Below are 17268 nucleotides of genomic sequence, written 5' to 3' on the forward strand. Positions count from 1 at the left end.
ATGGCACTGGGATGGGTCTTCGGCATCTTTCTGTCACTCTGCTTGTTTTACCTACTCCTCTCGATTGCACGGAAGAGAACCAGCAAGGGAGGGAAGCTGCCCCCTGGCCCCACACCAATACCAGTTTTGGGGAACCTGTTCCAAGTCCGCATTGATAACATGTTTCAATCCTTCCTGAAGGTGAGTGTGCCCATTTCTTCTTATAATAATGAAGGCAACAAATGCCATAGCTGATTACACACTAAAACTCATGATTCCTAAATACAGACTCAGAAACAAACTTTAGGAAAGTTAGGATTCTGAAACTACAGAATCCTAAAATCAAGGAGGGGGGGTAATCAGTCTTAGACTCTGAGAACACTAGAACAAAATCCCCTCTTCTTGGGATCATGGATCACAATCTAAGGACTTGAGGAATCTAATTTGTTTTTTAATATAATTTCTTTTTCTTTTCTTTCTTTTTTTTTTTTTTTTTTTTTTGGTTTTTCGAGACAGGGTTTCTCCATGTAGCTTTGAGCCTTTCATGGAACTCACTCTGTAGCCCAGGCTGGCCTCGAACTCACAGAGATCCGCCTGCCTCTGCCTCCCGAGTGCTGGGATTAAAGGTGTGTGCCACCACTGCCCAGCTGAATCTCATTTCTTTAAGCACACTTTCACCTCAAATTATCTTAGACTTTTAAGATGCTAAAACCCAACATTTCAAAGAGGGAAGATGCAAACCAGAGTTCAGCTACTCCAAGCCCATTGTTTCACAAACAAAACCAAGATGTGCAAAATAAGGGACATTTGCTGTCCAAGGTCACAGGGGTCATTTTGATGTTTTCTTGCCAATAGCCCTCCCAAGCTCAGCATCTTCTGCTAGTCCACCTTTACATCCTCCTAGAGTCTCTACCTTCTACATTCCTCGACTGGGGGTCTCATCACACTCCAATTTACTCCTGTCCTCGGTATCTTCCTTCACTCTCAGCTCCAGAAAAAATATGGCCCTGTGTTCACTGTGTACTTTGGTCCGAGGCCAGTGGTTATCTTGTGTGGACACGAGGCTATGAAGGAGGCCCTGGTCGACCAAGCAGATGACTTCAGTGGCCGTGGTGAAATGCCTACAATAGAGAAGAACTTCCAAGGTCATGGTAAGTGGCAGCAATAAGAACAGGAATGATTGCAATTGTCTCAGAGTGTTGAAGGGTCTCTGAGAAGTCGTTCATGAATCACCTACATTGACTCCCTTGGGAAGGATATGAATGTTCTGCTATTTTGAAAATGCAATAGCTGATGGTAAGAAAGGTAATGTCACGCAGCATGTGTGAGGGCTACTTTGTTTTTCTATTCCAGAATTTGGACTCTAAAGTGCTTGTGGTGTTATTTTTATACTTACTTTTAGTGAATTACTGTGTGGTATATTTGTGTACTCGCCTAAAGGCATCTCAGGGGAGTTTTTATCTGCCTATCGGCACGTACAACACAGGTCACCAGCACCTGCATTTAGGAGTATTCTTGTCTAGTGTTACCTATACATCCACTCCTACTTGCCTGAATTCTTCAAATGCCTCTTTTCATCTGTCTGTCTGTCTGTCTATCTATCTTTATATCAATAAACATTTTTTCTCAGCTCAACCCATTGTTTTATAAACCCATCAAAATATATTCTTTATCCTTTGTATGCAAACATCTTTACATCATATTATTCACATTTCTTCAATGTATCCAAGAATCCATGCATACTTTGATTTGTGCAGTGACCTTTAATTTCATTCACATACCTATTTATCTTTTCATCCACCTGCTCTTCTATCCATCCAGCCACTTTTTCTTCCAGCTATTATCCATTCATCTTACTCTCTATCCACAAATGCTTCACTCAGAGTCTTTCATCCTCATATCTATCCAGACAGACAGACATCTGTCCACCCATTCACCACACCATGAACCATTCCAGTCCAGAGCACTAGCTGCTCATCCAGGAGACTTGAGTTTGGTTCCCAACACTCACATGGGGCTCATAGCCATCTATTGCTCCAGTTTCAGAGGATCTGTTCCCCTCCTCTAGACTCCACCATTCCACTCTTCCTTTTGCTTATCACTATATTCTAAAATGATCTTATTAAATCTCCAAACAGTTCACCAATCCACAATCAGGTGATTTCTACTACAGTCTTCATGCAAGGTTAACTCCTTGTATAGGTGCATTGATATACAGTGGTGGGCTTCTGTGTACACACATATGTATGTTTGAAGAATCCAACTGGCACCCAGAAAATAGAATTAGTATTTCCATTTAGGAGTACTCTATATGGCATTCCATCCTTACCTTCTCCACTTTTCTAGGCATTGAACATGAAACTAACCCAGCCACAGCTCACTAACCTATCGGAAAACTTCCTGACTCTCCTGGATTTTTCATAGCCTCATTCCTTTTCCTTCAGTCCAGACTATTTTGGAGGGAATCTTGATTTCCCATTGAGCCTGGAAGGTTGAGGTTTAATAATCGTGTCTACCACAGAGTTGAGAGCAGAAAGGATGGAGGGCAGGTGCCTGACCACAGACATTCTGGCAGGTTTAGCTCTGTCCAATGGGGAACGATGGAAGGTACTTCGGCGTTTTTCCTTGATCGTCCTTCGAAACTTTGGAATGGGAAAGCGGAGCATTGAGGAGCGGATCCAGGAGGAGGCTGGTTATCTACTGGAAGAATTCCATAAGGTCAAGGGTATGGAGACCACATCGGGTGACTGGGTGCTTATGGAAAGCTAAGTCATGGGAAGACTTGGTGGGAGAAAGACCTGAAATAAGAAAGGATGGACAACAATAAGGATTCATAGAGATTTCCAGGGAGGTTCCATATGTTAGAAATCAACATGGAAGATTCTGAGAGACAGTTTGTCTAGAAATGTTCACCAGTGGATCTCAGGGGTCTGCAACTCAAGAAACCATACAAGATTCAAGTGTTGTGTGAGCTTGCGTCTTTTCCTAGAGAAAGGATCAAATGTTGCTATGTCATACATGCTTTATTGTGATGAAGAAAATAACACAAAAGTTACCGTCTTCACCATTTTTAGGGTAGGTACAGTTTTTTGAGCTGGTGAGATGGCTTGGCTGCTAGAGTACTGGCTGATCATCCAGGGGATCTGAGTATGGTTCTCGGCACTCACAGAAGGCTCACAACAGTCCATAATTCCAGTTTCAGGGGATCCAATGCCCTTGTGTGGCCTCCATAGGTACCAGGAATGCATGTAGTACATAGACATATGTGCAGGCAAAACACCTATACACAAATAAAAATTCAATTAAAACAAAATTTCAAAAAGAGTATAGTTTGTCAGTGGTAGGTATATTCACTTTACTGTGAAACAAATGCCTAGAAAATTCTCATTTTGAAGTTCTTTACTCCCAATCACCCCTGGTGTTTGTGGAGGGAGGGATGGTTCCACTATGCAGCTGGGATGACTTTGAATTTGCTCCAGTTAACACACACACACACCACATACACACAAATTTTCTTCAGGAAAACTATTCTCTTGGGTATTTTACTACATTAATTTTTTTCAAAAATTACAATATATTTATATCATATTTCACCTCCCAATTCCTCCCACATAACCCCCACCTCCATACCCACCCAATTTCATGTTCCTTCTCTCAAAATAAAGTAAAACAACAAAATTCAAAACAAACAAACACCCCTAACCAAGAAGCTATTTGCAATTGATAATTGATGGAAAAGAGAAAAATCAATTTCCTCCAATGTAGTGTCAATGAATAATACCAACCACACTCCAGAGAAGCCCACATACCCAAGAGTAGGTCAACACAAAACACACTCTGAGAGTTTTTTGTTTATGTGTGATTTTTGTTTTACTATAGTTTTAAAAGTGTCTAGTTCCCGCCATAAAATAAGGTATAGAGCCAATAGAGACTAGAAAGAAAAGACAGAGATTGAGAAATATAGAAACACATAGATGAAGAGATATAGTTATATATCTCTTTAAACCAGAAGTTCCTTGTCTGGACTCTGTAGACAAATAAGGAGTCCACTCATGGCTTTGAACAGTCTTGTATCTCCACAAGTTATCTGCTATGTTGTACATTATGAATGCGTGCATGGTTCTGGAGAAATTGACCCCCATACCATTTACTTGACCAGGATCCCATTTTACAAATAATGCATCTGAGACCTAGCAAAATAAAATTTCTTTTTTCATATGCATGCATGTTGGATGTATGCATGTGTGTGCACATGTGCTTGCACATGAGCGCACACATGTGTGGAGGCCAGAGGTTGACATCATATGTCTTCCTCAATTCCTCTCATCTCTATTATTATTATTCATAGATTATTGCTGAACCCAGAGCTCTTGCAACCACAAATCTAACTAGCCAGCTTTTCCCAGAGAATGCCTATCTCCACCTCTCAAGTGCTAAATCAGAGATAAGCTGCTACACTTTTTAAAACTGGCCCACTTTTTATCTGGGTACTTACAATTCTAACTCCAATCTTCCAGGTTATGTGGCAAATGATTTGTCTGCTGAGCCGTCTTCTCTCCAGCTGCAGGAAGAATTCCTTAATAAGGATTTTTTTGGTAGACATAGACTGAAATCAGGTGTTCTTTTCTAAATCGTTATTATGTTATGTGTATAGATGTTTTGTTTGCACATATGTCTGTGTACTGTGTGCATGCCTGGTGTTCCTGGAAGCCAGGTGATTCTTAGAACTGAAGTTATAGATGGTTGTGAGCTGCCTTGTGGGTGCTGGGGATTAAACTTGGGTCCTTTGCAAGAGCAGCCAGTGCTCTTTACCAGCCCCTATGGTGTTTGGTTTGTTTGGTTTGGTTTGGATTTTTTTTTCTTTTTTCAGATGTGTCCTCTACTACTTTCCATCCATCACAAATACATTGAGGTAACAGCGACAAAAGATCAGGCTGAACTTCTCTCACATTTCTTGGGTGCTTATTCCAGGCCAGGTGCCCTGCCAGTCATTTTACATGCATTGTCACATTGAACACTCACAGATCAATTAGGAGATTCCCAGGTTGCAGTTTGGGAATACTAGACTAAGATATGAAAATGAGGTGTTCGTGCATACCTCTAAGCAATGGACCCAGGGCTCTGTGCAAACACTGAGTGATTTCTTGCCCTACCTCACCCATGACTGTCTCCAACATAGTCAGTTTCTACCTCCAGGAGCTCCCATAGACCCCACCTTCTACCTGAGCCGCACTGTGTCCAATGTCATCTGTTCTGTGGTCTTTGGGAGACGCTTCGACTATGAAGACAAATATTTCCAGAGCCTGATGAAGACGATCAATGAGAGCTTTGTGGAGATGAGCAAGCCCTGGGCACAGGTACTTAATTGGTCCACCCCATGCTCATCCTTCATTCTCAAGCAAGCACTTTCCTGTATGCCACCTAATCCTCCTCCCTTCGTCCCTAGGAGGCACTTATGAATTTGTCCAAGTATGCAGGAAACAAAGGGTTACACCCAAATCTCAGACCCAACAGTAGACTAGTTAGTGAAATAGGGTGTCTCTGGGTAGCTTTGGTTGGCCTTAAACCACTGATCTTCCTCCTCAATGGCCCTGGTGATAGGATTAAAAATGTGCTCTGCTCTGCCCTAGCTCCTGCCACAGACTCTCTGACTCTAGAGCTCGGCCCATCTGGTCCCTGATGGCCATGACTGACACACATCCCTTTGCCTCTACCCCACAGTTATATGACATGTTCTGGGGAATCATGCAGTATTTTCCAGGAAGTCACAACCACCTCTATGACTTGCTAGAAGAGCTTAAGGACTTCATTGCATCCAGGGTCAAGATCAATGAAGAATCCTTTGACCCCTCAAACCCTAGGGACTACATCGACTGCTTTCTCATCAAGATGCACCAGGTACTTTTCCCTTACACCATTCTTTCTGTCTTCTGAAACCTTCATTCCTGCCATGTCAAACCCATCTTGCAGCTGTTAGAGGAAAAGAGAAAAAGCATTATGTCATATAGTTTATTTCGATCTCTAGATAAAAATGTGGAAACTATAGAAATGTAAACCACGTGCACCTTTCAAATAAACTCCCTTAAAATTAATGAAATAAGATTTTTTAAGCATGAAATATATAGTCAGTATTCTCTAGAGCCGTGGTTCTCAACTTTCCTAATGCTGTGATTCTTTAATATAGTTCCTCATGTTGTAGTGATCCCCAACCATAAAACTTGTACTACTTCATAACTAATTCTGTTACTGTTATGAGTGGTAATGTAAATATCTAATATGTGACACCTGTGGGGATCATGACACACAGAGAAACAGAACTTCCAGTGTGTGTGTGTGTGTGTGTGTGTGTGTGTGTGTGTAGAAATTATTAGAATGGCTTACAGGCTGTGGTTCAACTAGTCAACAATGTTGGTCTACCAATGAAATGTTCAAGAATCCAGTAGTTGTTCAGTCCATGAGGCTGGATGTTTCAGCTGGTCTTCAGTATCTGCAAGAATCCTGAAGAAGTCTGCTCTGACGCCAGTGAAGAATGGACTTGCCAGCGAAGATGAGAACAAACAGGCAAAGAGAGCCAGCTTTCTTCTCCCATGTCCTTTATATAGGCTGCCAGCCGATTAAAAGTGGGTTTCCCACATCAAAGACCCAGATGAAGTAGGTCTTCCCACCTAAAGTTGATAGCCAAGAATAGCCATCACATATAAACTACATGTTAGTGGGCTTTCGTATGATACTTCCTTATAAGCATACAGCATACATTGGTCAAAACCAACACCCTTTGTCTTTGTGAGTATGGCCTACTTTCAAGTAAACATTTCCTAGCTTTCTTCTATGATAGAGAACATGCAGTAATTGCCTCTGTGCCTGGCTTGTTTCCAGTAACCTAAATTCCCCCAGTTCTATCCATTTTGCTGCAAAGGATGATTTCCTCGTTCTTCATGACACCATGTATATATACCATATTTTTCTAAAATATACTTCAGATATACAAAGTTTAGCATAAAAAAAACTTAAAATCTTACAGTTTTAAGACCATCTATATAACAGACTATATTATTGAAGATCAGAATGTACCTTTAGAGTCTCAGAATTGAGAATCTTGGATGCCCACTCTCTAAATTTGAGTTTAAACTTCAAAACCACAAGTTTAAAGTCTTTGAGAGGTAGGGACAATTATGTAGCCTGCATGCCTGTGTGTTAGCCATTAGAATTCTAGGAAAATCATTATGTAACTTGAGTATTTGGCAGTTGAAAGCTGTGTGCTCTGATGCCTCCCAAACTTGCAAATTGTGCAAGATTCTGCTTCCTCTTCTTGCCCACTACATGCACACTGACCTTCTTTTGCTGTTCCTCTAAAACACCAGACATGCCCCCTACTCAGTATATTAGCTTTGCTGTTTTTCCTGGACTTACTTAACCCATCTTTCCTCCTTTCACAAAGGTACCTCCTCTACACAGAGGGAAGGGGAAGGTAAGGGCTCGAGGGGGTGATTCTGTTGGCAATCCCCTTTGCTTTCAGGATAAAAGTGACCCCCACACAGAATTCAACCTCAAGAACTTGGTCCTCACCACCCTCAACCTCTTCTTCGCTGGCACGGAAACTGTGAGTTCCACCTTGCGCTATGGATTCTTGCTGCTGACCAAGTATCCCGAGGTGGAGGGTGAGTTCCACTCTGAGCAGCTCATCTGTACCTCCCTGGCCTCCTTGGGAGGATAGAAATCTTGAAATTGTACATTCCCACAGCCTTAGCCTCTCTTCCCTCGATGACCTCAGAACATGGGGCCTTCATCTCTCTGATTGTCCCTGTCTTTGTTCTCTGTGCCCACTGAGATTGCTGACCTGTATTTATCATCTTACCCTCCTGGTCAGGACTTCTGCTTAGAGTGGCTTCCACTAGACTGATGTCAAGGAAGTCAGTGACTCTCTCTCTCTGACTTTCCAGTTCCCAGAGAGCCCTCTTTGAGTTCCTGGGATCAAGCTTGTTTCCTGCATCTACAAAGCCTGAGCAGAGCACAGGCATCTCTTTGCTTCTGTTACCACACCTCCTCCCCTAACTTGTACCCACCTAAGATTCAGATACTCATGGCCAATATGCATAATTTGCTAGTCTCTTCATTTCACAGAAACTTAGTCAGACCTGCCAAATTTCCTCTGACCTTCTACCATTCTTATGTACATAACATTGATGTCAAGGATTTAAAGATGGACCTCTTCCCTTCCCCTTTCTCTTAAAGATAGGATCTCACTATATAGTCCAGGATAACCTTGGTCTGATGACCACTCTTCTTCAGTCTCCTGGGACACTGGGATGACACATGTGCCATCAAACCCAGACAAGGCTATGTGAGAGCTATTGCTCAGCTGACTACATTGTCCATATCAAATAGAATTCATGTCTAATAAACTAGAATTTGATTTGGTTGGGGAACTCCAGTATTCAAAAGTCATTTCTTGCTGAAGAAAACTCTCTCATTTGGTCTTTCTCTACACTAGTGAAGTTCAAAACAAGCCTTTGGTTGAATAAAAACAACACCTGTGTATAACAGTGCAGCTGGACCCAGCATGCTGTCCTGATGATTATCCTCTCACCATTTCTTGGTATTTTTAAGTAAAGATCAAATTCCAATATGGCATTCAAGGATCTAGGCTGGGTACCTCCTGATGTCTGACGAGTGTTCAAGAACTGGTACCATCAAGTACCAGTGATGTCTGTTGTTAAATATGGTGAAGCAATCCAAACACACATTATTCTCCTTTAAGGCTCACTGTTTTTTCTGGATCTAGAAACAAAATCTTCATCTCAAGATCCTTGACTTAATGACATCCACAAAACCCAGAACATGACTTGCCCTCGCCTCTCTACACAGATATTCCCTGGCCAAGACATGTGGCTCATACCTGTAATCCAGCACATATGAGGCTGAGTAGGAAGAGAGGGCATTTGAGGCCTATACAATCTGTATAGCTAGTCCCAGTCAATTGTGAGCTATCTAGTGAGGCCCCGTTGACAATCAAACAAGGATGTGCTCTACCACAACCACAAATAAAAACAAAGACCAAACAATTAATACAATGTCAGCTTTTCTTCTCACCTTTCCTGGTATATTTTCTTTCATCTTACAGCAAAGGTTTACAAGGAGATTAACGAGGTGATAGGAACACACCGTATCCCAAGAGTGGATGATCGGGCCAAGATGCCCTACACTGATGCTGTCATCCATGAGATACAGAGAGTGACAGACGTTGTCCCTCTGGGTGTCCCCCATAATGTCATTCGGGACACTCATTTCCGAGGCTACTTTCTGCCCAAGGTGAGGTTGTACCCCATTTCTGTCCTATTACCTTCCCTAACCTCTCCCTCTTCCTGTTTTTGTACCCCCACCCCCTTCACCCAACACAGAATTCTAATGGCCTGTGTCTGTCTCCCAGGGCACAGACGTGTATCCCCTGATTGGCTCAGTCCTCAAAGATCCCAAATACTTCCGCTATCCAGATGCTTTTTATCCTCAGCACTTTCTGGATGAACAGGGGTGCTTCAAGAAGAACGATGCCTTTGTAGCCTTTTCCTCTGGTAGGTAACTATACCTAGATTTCCCAAGATAAATACTAAAGTGGTCTCTCTAGGGTCTGTGTTATAGAGTTATAAAAATACTAAAATCCCAGATCAGGTAATATTGGAGCCATTCACTTGAACGATTGTGGGCATGTGGGCATGGTGGTACAATGTATGCAATCTCTATATTCAAAAGAAAGCAGCAATAAGATTTCAAGAGGAAGTCCAGACTGGACTCACAGTGAGATCTTGACTTTAAAACCATTGGAAATAACGAGAAAAAAAATTAAAATGTTAGAGCGGCAAAAGCAATGAACACACATTTAGTAAACTTACCCATATTATGTTAAGAATCACATTAAAAATATTTCATGTTTCGTCAGCCATATGATCCTTGTCTGAACCAGGCGTATTTGCCATGTACTGTGGACACATGTAGCCACTGATAACACCTGACTGAATGGTCATGTATGTGTAAAAATGTGAACATTCTTATTCGAGAGCACTGAAATATGAAACTCGTTTAACTGACACAAAATACTCTCTTTTCTCTGAACATTGTCAAACATTCTAAAAGAGGGAAAGCATTCATACTCTCCGCAAATACAGACATAAAACAGCACCATAGCTGTCCTCACAGACAGGAGTGTGTTGGCCAGTGAGTGGCCTTGGCATCATGTAACTTTAAATGGCAGTCATGGGACACTGGAGCCTTGGGTGAATTATTGCAATTCTCAACTGTGAAATGGACATTAATCCCTTCCTACTGTTGAAAGTTGAAATGGTTCTTGGTGATCAGGAAGATAGCCTTAAATATAATTCTTGTCTTTTTTTTTTTTTTTTTTTAATCTCACTAGTATTTGATGCCTAAGGCATTTGAAATGCCTTTGAGGAATTGAAAAGAACAGAGTTTTGATTTGTTTCCCCCTGATCTGGGGATGGAAGTCACATGCTCTGAGCAAATGTTCCACTGCTGAGTGACACACCCCAGCCTCTTACTGGTGGAATCCAGACAAAGCTTGGCTGTTGAGTCACACCCCAGCCCTCAAGGATCCTTTGGAACCAGTCTATCTGGTTCTAACTCAGGCAGAATCCAGGCAGCCGGCAAACAAGAAGTTCCCATCTGCCTGGTCCCTCTAGGTGGCAGCTAGTAGTTGGGCAGTAGCAGTGGGACCCTAGGAAGTCTTGATAACACCCCCACATTGTGGATACAGCCGTGAGCAGAGATGCTGAGGAGTAGGTCAAGACTGCCACACATCTCTCCATCACTTCTTTGTCTACAGGAAAGCGCATCTGTGTCGGGGAGGCCCTGGCCCGAATGGAACTCTTCCTCTACTTCACTTCCATCCTTCAGAGGTTCTCCTTGCGTTCTCTGGTGCCTCCTGCTGATATCAACATCACTCACAGGATCTCGGGCTTTGGCAACATCCCCCCCACTTATAAGCTCTGCTTCATGGCCCGATGAGTGGAATTCACTGATGCCCCCTCTCCCTTTCTTCCTCAACCCTTCCTACATGTAGAGAAGTCAGGCTCATTGCTGTGCCTGAGGCCACGGGTCAGGAGAGGTGTCTAGAAGCACATGGTTGGATGTATAAAGCAGGTCTCTAGACACAATTTGAGGCAAAGCCTGAAGGTCAAATTAAATTCACTGAATTTCTCAACCTTGGTCTCAGTCCACACCAAACTCTTACCGATGCTTTGGGCTTACACAGCCCTTTGCCTTTATCCCGACAGTGGCCAGAATATACTCTGTACTCTCTCCTGTTTGGCTTTCTCCTCCCCAATAAAGAACTCAAGACTATTGACCTTGATAAGTTTACTGAGTATCATGTTGACTGTTCTATTGTTGCAGGAAATAACCAAGGGATGAGACAGGCAAGCTGAGAGCCAGGAAGCATTTCACTGTACGCAGAACAGGCCCAGGGGACATCAATCCAAAACTGACCCCCGAGTCCAGTTAAACAGAGCCTTTTGTGCCCCCTACTTAGCAACCCAGAGTGACATACACTTTGGTTGGCTGTTTGAAACTTATCTAACATAATATATTATAACAGCCCCCCAAAACAGAAGTCTATCTTGGGCAGATTTTTTTTTTCAATGCAGAAGGGTGGGGAGAGAAGGTTAGTTACAGAGGAGGCACAGTGAGCTCCCACAGGGTGCTGACCTGGTCTTATCTTTCTTTAGCTTCTGAGAGGGTCTTCTACCTCAAGGTAAAGTGTAGAACAAAAGTTGAATTGGGCTTTCTGACTACTTGTTACTGATAGCAATTTTCTATGCCACCAACTGATTCCTAGCTGGTTTGGTCACCCAGTGTGGCATCAAACACATTGCTGGCTCAGTGTTTCTCCTCACAATCATCTCTCCTGATAAACTTGCTCTCCTGGTAGCTCTTATCTCAAAACACAGTTCTACACAGCCTGTATTCCGTTTTGAGTATACCTCAGATATTCACAGCTGCTATGATCCTGTCTCCACAGTTCTATCAGCTTGTTCGATGTCAACAAACTCTCCTCATATTTCACTTAGTCAATAATTATCAAATGTGCAGTGTGTGCCGGTAACCCATAGGCAAACAAAACAAGCAAACACTCTCCATGGAAGCGGGATACTTTGATTCAGTGGAAATTGCTACACACTGCCATGCCTCACTCTGACTGGGAATTTTTAAATGGCTGTGATCAAGGAAAGTTGGAGAACACATAAGAGCTGAAGACTAGTGTTCGTGGAAAGTTAAGTGCCACAAGAGGATTTTAAAGATGCTTGACATCAAAACACAACAGAAATTAGTGGTTTTTGTTGTATTCGAAACTAGATAGTCCTTATCTGAACAACAGCAACAAAGATTAATGAAGTACAAGATATATATCCAGAGAGCTCACCACACTGAAATACAAACTGAAAAAACAAACATGTATTTTAAAATGTTTTTATTCATTCAATAATTTCATACACATTGTACTGGTGGGTTTTGTGTGTCAAATTGACACAAGCTAGAGTCATCAGAGAAGAAGGAGCCTCAGCTGAGGAAATCCCTCCACTAGATCCAGCTCTAACATATTTTCTCAATTAGTGATCAATAGAGAAAACACCTCCCCACCCCCCACCCCACCGCCACTGCCCATTGTGGGTGGGCCATCCTGGGCTGCTGGTCCTGGGTTCTCTAAGAAAGCAGGCTGAGCAAGCCATGGGGAGCAAGCCAGTAAGCAGCACCCTTCCATGGCCTCTGCATCAGCTCCTGCCTCCAGGTTTCTGCCCTGTTTGAGTTCCTGTCCTGACTTCCTTCAGTGATGAACAGTGATCTGGAAGGGTAAGCTGAATAAACCCTCTCCTTCCCAAGTTGCTCTTTGGTCCTAGTATTTCATCACAGCCACAGGAACTCTAACTAAGACACACATACAGAATGTGTTTTAATGATATGGACCTCCATTCTTCCCAATTATCTCCCTCCCACTCTCTATGGAACGCTTTATCTTCCCAATACTCTTCTAGATGCCCCCTTTCTCCTGCCCTTTAAAAAAATAGCTAGGGTGACTTGCCTGCACATGGCTTTAGAGTTATTTACTGGATAATGTAAAGAGGAAAAATGGCTTTTCTTTTCCCAGTAGCCATTCACTACCCTCCTATGCCCCACCCCCATCCATGCTGGCATGTTGACAGGATCCACCTAGCACAGGTAACCATAAACACAGTGAGTCTGTGAGTGCAATGATCATGCCATGTCCAGAAGACAGCATGTCACAGTGTTCCTCCCCATCCTATGGCTCTTACATTCTTACCGTCCCCTCATCCATAATGTCCCTTGAGCCTTGGGGAGGAAAGAATATAAATGTCCCACCAAGTCTGAGTACTTGGAAATCATTTATTCTCAACCCTTGAACAAATTCAAGTCTCTGAATTAGCTGCTGACCACTGCAAAAAGAAGTTTGACTGAGGTTGACAACAGATACTAAAGTATGGGTATAAACACAATACTCAGAAGGCAGTTTGCTACCACATCCACTGGGCAAAACAGAAGCATATCCTCCCCTGGGGCCCATAACCTTTTTAACCTTGGGTTTTTGACCAGGCTTACAGGACCAGCTATGAATTCCCTCCTGTGAAGTGGGCCTCACACTGAACCAAACTCGATGGTTACTACTATAACATGCATGCCGCTATTGCATCAGTGGGCTCAACATGCCTGGCCGATCATTATTGTAGCACTCAGGGTCCACTGCAGAGTAAAACACTGATGACTTTTCCACCTCAGCAGCCTGCGTAGCACCTCCCCACATAGTAAAAACACCCAGCAGGGAGGAAACTCCCCTCTCTGTTCCAAATAGACCTTTCTAGACATCATGACAAAAGCACGTGGTGTTCTCAGCACAGGGTCTTACCATCTAGTTCTGGTGGACAACCAAGAACAAGGGCAACAGCTGTTTAGGGGCTTCTGGGTTCTCCCTGACCGACAACTCATGGAGGGGTATTCTATGCCTGAGATTTCATTCACCAACCCATGGCTTATGAAAACACCATTATCCACCTATGCAGGGTGCCTTCATTCAAACTCTCTTTTTTTTTTTTCTTTTAAATCATACTTTTTAACTTATAAGATAATGGATTTCTATATGTATTTTTCAGAAATCCTTAATTTTCGTTGACTCTCCCCTGCCCTCCCCCTTCCCTATCTCCTCACCCCACCCTATTTAAGCCTTCCTACTCCCAGTGTTCACCCTTCTTTCCCATCACATGTGCTTTACTATTCCCTTCAAGACCACTTTTTTAGCACCCCTACACACACCTCTCATGGATCTTTTACTGATTCCTGGCCTCTTCCTGACAATCATACATAAATCTGGAATTTTAAACTTGGCTCCCTTTGTCCAGTGACTGATGGAGGCAGCTGCAGAGATCCACGGCCAGGCATCAGACTGAGCTCCAGGAATCCAATTGATGAGAGAGAGGAGGGATTCTGCAGGTGGGAGATGTTGAGATCAGGATGGGAGGATGTGCAGAGATGACGGGCCACACTAGTGGAGGCCCATGAACTGTGGACTGGTGGCTGTGGAGCCCCCATGGGACTGGACTAGACCCTCTGGATACCGAAGATGGTTGTTTGGCTTGAACTGTTTGGGGGGCACTCAGGCAGGGGGATTTGGATCTGTCCCTGGTGCAGGACAGGTTTCTGGGAATCCATGCCTGTGATGTGATGCCATGCACAGCCTTGGTGCAGTGGGAAGGGGCTTGGATCTGCCTAGGCTCAGTGTGCTGGGCTCTGCTGACTCCCCATGGGAGACCTTGATTTGGGAGATGTGGGGATGTGGGGTGGCTTGGGAAAGAGGGCTGGGGGTGGGAGAGGAAGGAGGGGGAATCTGTGGGTGATATGTGAAGTGAGTAGAAAATTTCTTAATAAAGAAAAATGAAAAAAAACCTTGGCTCCATATATGAGAGAAAATATGTAGTTCTTGGGTTACCCCACTTAATATAATGTTTTCTAGTTCCATTCATTTTCCTGCAAATTTCATATTTTTCTTTTTCTTTGGCACTGAATAGAATCCCTTTTTTTTTTTAACTTCAGCACAGTAGCTGTGCCTTAGTCTACTATTTCAGCCAGGAATTGCAACTCTGGCCTGCTTCTCCAGCAAAGCCTGGCCTCTCAGACCACAGCCTGGTGGGAATTCTGTTCCCATGCGTACCAGTGGCTCTGTTACTGCCACTAAAGGTAGCTTTAACTAAATCTCTATCATTCTATTTATAAATAAGATTCAAGATTCAAAGGCTGGAGTGAAAACTTGCTAGTTCAGAGAGATTGGGTCACAACTAGCTAACCTTCTCTCCTTGCTGGTGTCTCAGAAAGACCCACTTCATCAAACCAAAAATGGCTGCACCACTCCAAATCCCTCCCTACTACTTCCTGTGTCTCTCTATCTCTTCAGGATGTCCTCTGCTGCTCTATGATTACTGTCAGCGAGTTGCTAACTCAGCCTCCTGACCCAAGGTTAATTTAATTTAATGCAAATGCAAACTCGGGGTTCACAGTGTAATTGAATATCCCCCAACATCCCGTTGTGTATATATACTACATTTTCAGTATCATTCATAAGTTGATGGATCTTGATGGATCACTAGACTGGTTTCTATTTCCTAACTATTGTTAATAGGGCAGCAGTGAACATGGATATACAGGTCTCTCTGTTATGGGATTTGGGGTCCTTTGAGTCTATGCCCAGGACTGATATAGCTAGGTCATATGAAAGCTCTGTTTTCAGTTTTTTTGAGGAACTCCACACTAATTTCTAGAATAAACTCCCACTTGTTAGTATCAGTGCCTTGGGCAGTGATTTACAACACTTGGATTTTAGAGGGAACATATGCAAACCATTGCAAACTGTAATACTTGCCCATTTGTTTGTTTGAAATGGCCTTACCATGTAGCTTAATTTGGAATGGAACTCTTGATCCTTCTGCCTCAGTCTCCTGAATGCCAGTATTACAGGTGTGCAGTGGGCCATGGAAATATGAAGTAGGAATTCAGCTGACTATGGCAAAGCTAATACTTGGAAGAAGCCAAGGGCCCTTACAGAGGATAAAGCCAAGACTTAAGGAGTTTTGGTGATATTGGCTTTTGAATATTAGCCATTTTCTGAAAGGAATTTCTTGTGTGCTACTGTAGCTTTTCCATGTAATTCTTTTTCTAAGAACAGTGTGTTTGATCATTCACTGGGCATGGTTTTCCCGATACAACTGGAGTATTTGGATAACTTCCCCCAACTGTGCTAACAACAGTCACAGTCAAGACTTCTAATTTCAGGCCTTTCTGTAATTGTAATTATCATTATTAGCAAAATCCGGCCAGGACCATCTTATCTGAGATACTTCCCACACTTTCTAAGAACAGACTGCAGACAGATAAGAATCCAGATTATCTGTTAGAGAAGGCCAGGCAGGTGTGCTAATTAAGCTTAACCCTCTTTCTTCTAAGTGCTGTCTCTAGTTCTAGATCTCCCTTTAACAATTAACTCAGAACTAAAGGTCTTTTACAGACCAGGTACATCAAGCTGTGATATAAGTTGCCTAGCTACTGAGCACATTTGCCCTACCCTGCCAGAAAACGAGCAGCCGATTTAAACTGTGACAGATATGGCTCCAAGGGAATAAAAGGCAGTTTTATTTTCACTCATGACTTAGTGACTTATAGACATTTAACTAACCACTTCTAAGAAAATAGTTTGAGCACATAAATCCCTTTCCTCAGATCTTTAACCAAAATTAGCCCTCAGTTGATTCTATTCCCCATTAGTCACTTCCCTTTTGGGTTCTAAATGATAGTTGACAATTACTGCTCTTTGTGTGGATCTTATCACCTCCTTTTGACCCTGAAAGCATTCAAGCCTGGTGACCTTGCCTTGACCAGAATATTTGCTGATTGCATGTGTATATAACTGAAAACCTCAGAGACACAAAGAAGACTACATTGGGGAACTAGGGTGGAGAATTAAGACGGGGGAAGAATTAAGATAAGGAGAACAAGATGGGAAAGAATGAGATGGGAGATTTAGGATAGAACTTAGAACAGCAGAAAAATGTAGAGAGAATCAGGCAAGAAAGGGGCTAAGTATGAGAGCAGAAAAGCTGTGTAAAGAGAGAACTGACTCAGAAGAATAAAGTGAATGGAGTACGTTCGTTTCATGTATATAGATTCATTCAAGAATCCCTCAGATTAATTAATTCGCTGCTAGTAGTGTTTCTTCTGGGAGAA

At 42.8% G+C, this 17268-nt stretch overlaps 1 protein-coding gene and 1 long non-coding RNA gene across 2 annotated transcripts in view; one reads left to right on the forward strand and one right to left on the reverse strand.

Annotated features, from left to right (window-relative positions):
* Positions 1 to 10995, forward strand: LOC118576774 (cytochrome P450 2G1). Its single transcript, XM_036176994.1, has 9 exons — positions 1 to 180; positions 968 to 1130; positions 2555 to 2704; positions 5176 to 5336; positions 5701 to 5877; positions 7496 to 7637; positions 9101 to 9288; positions 9407 to 9548; positions 10814 to 10995. The coding sequence occupies exons 1-9, from the start codon at positions 1 to 3 to the stop codon at positions 10993 to 10995; spliced, it is 1485 nt and encodes a 494-aa protein (XP_036032887.1).
* Positions 4839 to 17268, reverse strand: part of LOC118576777 — a 24080-nt gene continuing 11650 nt past the window's right edge. The window contains exons 2-3 of the long non-coding RNA XR_004943990.1: positions 6361 to 6644; positions 4839 to 5949 (exon numbers count right to left, since the gene is read on the reverse strand). This is a non-coding gene — a long non-coding RNA (uncharacterized LOC118576777). The remainder of the gene's footprint in view (positions 5950 to 6360; positions 6645 to 17268) is intronic.

This window comes from Onychomys torridus, chromosome 1 (genome assembly GCF_903995425.1).
Source record: "Onychomys torridus chromosome 1, mOncTor1.1, whole genome shotgun sequence".
NCBI lineage: Eukaryota > Metazoa > Chordata > Mammalia > Rodentia > Cricetidae > Onychomys > Onychomys torridus.

Bases quoted from the DNA above. Each gene is read 5' to 3' on its own strand.
- LOC118576774 (XM_036176994.1), top strand. From the start codon at position 1: ATGGCACTGGGATGGGTCTTCGGCATCTTTCTGTCACTCTGCTTGTTT. The intron at 7,638-9,100 runs GTGAGTTCCACT...TTCATCTTACAG, and splicing joins CAAGTATCCCGAGGTGGAGG to CAAAGGTTTACAAGGAGATT. The intron at 9,549-10,813 runs GTAGGTAACTAT...CTTTGTCTACAG, and splicing joins CTTTGTAGCCTTTTCCTCTG to GAAAGCGCATCTGTGTCGGG.